Source organism: Citrus sinensis, chromosome 8 (genome assembly GCF_022201045.2).
Source record: "Citrus sinensis cultivar Valencia sweet orange chromosome 8, DVS_A1.0, whole genome shotgun sequence".
Lineage (NCBI taxonomy): Eukaryota > Viridiplantae > Streptophyta > Magnoliopsida > Sapindales > Rutaceae > Citrus > Citrus sinensis.
The window spans coordinates 10,903,729-10,909,313 of NC_068563.1; the positions used below are offsets into that span (position 1 = coordinate 10,903,729).

General features: G+C 45.0%; 1 protein-coding gene across 1 annotated transcript; it reads right to left on the reverse strand.

Annotated features, from left to right (window-relative positions):
- Positions 1–2,200: 2,200 nt before the first annotated feature.
- On the reverse strand, positions 2,201–3,324 carry LOC127899300 (uncharacterized). Its single transcript, XM_052432648.1, has 2 exons — positions 3,137–3,324; positions 2,201–2,966 (listed from the first exon to the last, which is right to left on the reverse strand). The coding sequence occupies exons 1-2, from the start codon at positions 3,322–3,324 to the stop codon at positions 2,201–2,203; spliced, it is 954 nt and encodes a 317-aa protein (XP_052288608.1).
- Between the last annotated feature and the right edge of the window lie 2,261 nt (positions 3,325–5,585).

Consider the following 5,585-nt stretch of genomic DNA (forward strand, 5'->3'; position numbering starts at 1 on the left):
AGTGAGATTTTGGGGTTTGACATGTCATTCTTGAAAGTAGCTATAACAAAGTCTACTGGGCTAATTCATGTGGATGGTTGATGTGGGTGTGATGTTGCTTTAGACTGGAGATAATGCTTATACTTTTATTTGATTGCTATCATTAATCTGATTGAATAAACACGAGTGTTTCTAAAAAAAAAAAAATCATTTTGAATTTGAATTTTGTTTTCGCTTTATTTGCTAGAGACTAGCAATAAGTTGGTTGGGGGGTGTGTTGAATGTTAGAAAATGCATATTTATAAAGGAGAAAACCGTCATTTTACATTTCAAGTCTTACTAACAACCCTTACTTTTATGTATTTAACCTTCTTGTGATTTAATTACATGTGTTTTATTTTAATTAAGTATTTTATGTATTTTAGGGGCATTATAGTCATTTCACAATAAAGGAGAAATCAGACGGCAAAACGGACATCACTTTTGAACTCAGGATGGTCAAAAACCTTAGGAGGAGCATAAAAGGAAAAATGACACTATTCACATGTACGGTACTATTCACGTGTACGGTACTTTATATGTTACTGTTCACCACACTGTTCACATTGACGGATGATGACGTGGCATTGACCGATGATGTGGCATTGACTGATGAGGTGTCACGATCCTGTTGGACTAAAATTCTTATGTACTGTTGATGGTGACGTGGCAGCATATCAGTGGACGAAAAATCTCGCGTACGGTGCATGCATCACATAGGATTATTTTCAACCAAACCGCGTTACTGTTCATCCGGGTCAAACCGCGTTACTGTTCAAAGTCGGGTCAAACCGTGTTACTGTTCATCCGCGTGGTCAAACCGTGGACTGTTAATTGATGACGTGGCGCAATCCTGAGCGTCCAAACTGTTTTTAATCCGATGGCCATGATTTACTCCATGTATCTATAAAAAGGGGGCCTCTCCCCCCTAATTTGATATCTCTGAATCCATTTTTGGGATCCATTTTCTGTAATTCCTTCTCCATCTTGTATTTTCTTCGTATTTTAATAAATTTCCATTTTGCCCATAGTTCAATTATGAGTGGCTAATTTTCTTTCAAGCTTGGGTTGAAGGTGAAGTCTCAACATGTGTCATGGGCTTAATTTGGTAAATTTATTTTCTCTTCCCCTCTAGTTTTTGTGGATGTTTTGACTTCTCGTCAACAAACAATACTAATCTTGTCTAGTACCGCCTTGGTTACACCGGCTCTCTAGTATAAGGTTATTATTATTTGGCACGGTAAGCCCTTAGCACCATATTGATTAGAGCGTGGTTCATGAGGTGTGGATTCCCCCCTCATGATTTAATTGGCATTAATACGGATTATTTAGCCCATGATGCATGTTGATACGGATCCAGATACCCAAGTACGTCAATTTAATAGATTTTCTCTTCAATTTATTCTCTCAATTGCAATTCCAATTTTAGAATTTATTCTCGCCATTTTAATTTAATTATTAGCATATTCCAAATCATTTCCACCATAAATCCAACTACCCATTTACAAAATTAATTCTATATATAATTAAAATCCACCTCCTCGTAGGATCGACACTTGTCACCATTAGTCTATACTACAACAGATTCGTGCGCTTGCGAGTACATTAAAATTTGCACAACATGACCCGCTGTCGAATCCACCAATTGGTCTATCTTTGGCAGAGGAAAACTGTCTTTCGGGCACGCCTTATTAAGATCTGTGAAGTCCACACACATTCTCCACTTCCCGTTGGCCTTCTTCACCAGTACTACATTAGAAATCTAATCCGGGTACTTGGCCTCCCTTATAAATCCTGCTTTCAACAGCTTCTCCACCTCGGTGTTTATGGCCTCGTACCTTTCCTGGTTAAAGCATCTCCTCTTCTGTCTCACCGGCCTTGCCCCCTTCTTGATTGCCAACTTGTGGCAAGCTACCCTGCGATCAATTCCTGGCATGTCCCCGTGAGACCAGGCGAATATATCTACATGGGACTGTAGGCACTTTACCAGCTCGTCCTTTATTGTCCCGACCAGTCCTGATCCGATCTTAACCACTCTGCTCGGGTCGCTTCTGCATATAACAATCTCTTCTAGCTTTTCAACAGGTTCTTGGTGGCCCTTTTTAGAATCTCCTCGATTATCCAGAGAAGTAACCTGTAATGTCTCCTTGGCTGCTGTAGCATAACAGCTCCTTGCCATCCTCTAGTCGCTTTTTACAATGCCTACCACTCCATTTACTCTGTACTTTAGCGCTAAATAATGCGTTGACACAACGCATTGGCTTATCCTCATGAACGGTCTCCCCAATATCATCTGATAAGGGCTTCTTTCCTCTACCACAACGAAGTCCAGCATCACCGTTCTTTCAAACAGCTTTGTCCCCACAGTAATTGGGAGTTCAATGATCCCCAATGGAGTTAATCGTCCCCTTCCAAATCCTTTTAAGGATGTATTCGTCCGCTCCAGCTTTAAATCTGAAATCCCCATATCATCTAGGGCTGACTTAAATAGAATGTCAACTGAACTGCCCGTGTCCACCAGTATTCGCCGCAATTCTGTGCTAGCCACTATTGCTTTAATCACTAGTGCATCCTCATGAGGATACAAAATACCCTCCTCGTCATCCTCCGTCCACATAATGGGAACTTGCCGTACCTTCGCCTTCTTGGCCGCTGGCAAATTTAGAAGCACCTCTTTGCCAGTCATGGCGTATCTCCCATAGTTCTTCCGTGCTCTATTCGAATCCCCAGCCAATGTTGGCCCCCCAGCTATCACATGGATGGTCGGCTGTTCACCTCCCAGACCCCTCTGAACTTCTTCATCCCGTGTATACTGTGATTCGATGATCGAGGACACCCCCTCTACATACTCATCCAAGTACCGGTTCCGCACTAAGTCTTCCACCTGAATCTTCAGGTCACGACATTGGTCGATTGTGTGACCATGAGTGTCGTGGAACTTGCAGAATCTGTTCTTATCCCATCGGTGAGCCGGTTTTATTATAGGTCACGACATTGGTCGATTGTGTGACCATGAGTGTCGTGGAACTTGCAGAATCTGTTCTTATCCCGTTGGTGAGCCGGTTTTGTTATAGGGGTTGGAGGGTACAGCAGGTCTCGTCATTCGATCCTCTCATACAATTCCTCCATGGAGATCTTCAATGGAGTGTACTGTCTATATGCCAAGCTTTGGTCTATCAGTTGAACTGCTCGGCTATCCTGAATGTCATCTCGGGCTGGTATAGTCGCTAGCTGGTCTGGTCTTCCTGCCCTGGAACCACTTGTATGTAACGCTCTGGGAGCGTTGTGATAAGGGCGGGCAGCCATCTGCCTGAATTCTCGTTGCTGCTCCGAGAATGAAGTACGCGGAGGTTGGGCTCGGCTGTGTTGGAACTGTTATGGTCTCCGAGCTACAGGGTAAGGGCGGGACCGAGCTGATATTCCGCCCATAGCTGAGGATTCCCCAGCTCGCTTTCCCGATCCGCTCCCACTCGGGGTTCTCCTTTCCTTTCTTCTCAGCTCCTCCAGCTGTTCACTTTTTATCCTCGCCGACTTTTCCTCTTCAATTTCAATGTCTCTCTTTGCCTGCTCATACCCCGCTGAGTAATTCTGTACCAAGGGACTTCTCAGGTTATACCATAGCCGGCCTATCCTCACTCCCTCCTTTAATCCCCTCAATGTCTGCGGGTGATTGAAGGCCCCAAATCAAGCACGGCTCGGTGGTATCGTTTTACAAAATCCCGAAGGGATTCTTGTTCCTCCTGCTTCATTCCTATTAGCTCCATCATATCATCCTCTAGGGCCACTGCTTCCCGGAACTGTTCGGCCAACTCTTGGCACATCTGCTCGTACCCTCTGATACTTCCTCGTGGCAGCTTGCGGTACCATTCTCGGGCTCGTCCTTCCAGTGTCAATGGTAACACCCTACATCTCTGGGCTGGTGTTAACCCTTGCACACCCGTCACGTCGTTGAAACGTTCAATATGCACCAGTGGATCACTTCGCCCGGAGTATTTAAGGTCGAGGAAGCAGAAATCTCTTGGGATTATGGTACCCATGATCACAGCTGATAGTGGAGATTCTTCATCTAGCATTATCCTTCAGCTCGGGGGCTTTCTCTTGCCCTGTATCTCCTCTATCACTTGCGCTAATCTGCGCACTTCTTCCTCCAATTCTATGGCATGATCAGGATCACGCGCAGCTATCTGAGCTCATTCCTGCTCAGCGTTTTGCAACCGCTGTCTGAGCTCTCCTTCATCAATACTGGCCCTTCGGCCATCAATCTCCGGTACCCGTCCGGGGCGAGGTTGGTCCTTCCCTTCATCTACTCGTTCTCCTGAAGCCCGACTAGTGCTTCTGTGGGGATGCACCCCATTAAGTTGGTCTACCGGCGGAGGGATTTCCTCAACTCTATGCCTCCAGAAGCTGGGTTCTGCTCCAACATTATCTCTCCCCACGGGGGTTTCACAATCCTTTCTCCGCTCATCCCTCAGCTCATACAGTATGGTCGCGAGAGTCTCCATTTGTTTCTCCATCCGTTCCAATCGGTCTTGCATCATCCTCTCCCGCGCTTCGTTTGCAATTTCCCGGAGAGTGATTGTCTCCACAATTTCGTTATCCTCCCTCAAAGCATCCTTTCTCGACACATCCATATCTAATCGTTCGCTGTTTCTCCGGTAATTACTGATTCGGTGGTAGCTTTTTATCCAGCTCCCCACAGACGGCGCCAAAATGTTGATGTTAAAATCTGCTCGCCCTTGGACCGACCAGATTCTTTCACCAACGTTTATATTATCGATTGTTTGTTCGAACCACTAAGGCTGGTATCACCCTCCTTTCTCTCACTAGACCTGCGTTCACAAAAATGGGTCAGAGACGCCGGTGGTTTTGCCGGCGTAAACCCTCCGATGCCTAAGTTAGCACAAGGTATTTACGGGAAAACAATGTAATTTGGATTCAAGAAGTTTGTTAGAAATTTGTAAGGAAATGGCCTGGTTGCAATTTGGCAGCGTTTTCCCTCTCTCAGTTTTTCTCTCTCTTTCTTCATCGATTTCTTCCTCTTTTATAGCCGCTGTCCCCACGTTTCCGTTTGCCCTTCATCCCACCTTTTTCGGGTAGTGGCAGCCCCTCATGGGACTCTAACTGTTACATTGTGGGCAAACGTGGATCTCGCGCGTCCTTCAACGGTTTTGGGAAAAGCGCAACTACCGCGATTCTGTGGGATCATGTTCCCGCTTCTCTGGGGATGAGTGCCGGCTCAGTATATACCTCTGGTCGGTATGTTTCCCTGGTTGTATTCATCTTTGGTCGGCTCATGTTAGCCCACATGTTCTGCTCATATCACTTTAGCTGAAGCGATCCGTGCCGGGGCGGAGATTCAGTGGATGTCAGAAGTGTTTTGTCAACTTAGGGTATATGAGTGATACACTTGAAAAGTGTTGTAGCACGTTTGATACTGGTGTCATTTAAGGATATATGCCTGATAATTTCCCTAAATAATATGATTCAACAGTTTCTTCAATCATATAAACTTTTTTATATTTTTTTCTTATAAAACATGATTTACATCTAGGGTGACAATATAGGTC

What these genes read in the sequence shown, in the direction of transcription:
- LOC127899300 (XM_052432648.1), bottom strand. Translation starts at nt 3,324, where the DNA reads ATGGCTGCCCGCCCTTATCACAACGCTCCCAGAGCGTTACATACAAGT. An exon ending in AAGATCTCCATGGAGGAATT is followed by an intron (nt 2,967 to 3,136) that starts GTATGAGAGGAT and finishes GGATAAGAACAG; the next exon opens with ATTCTGCAAGTTCCACGACA.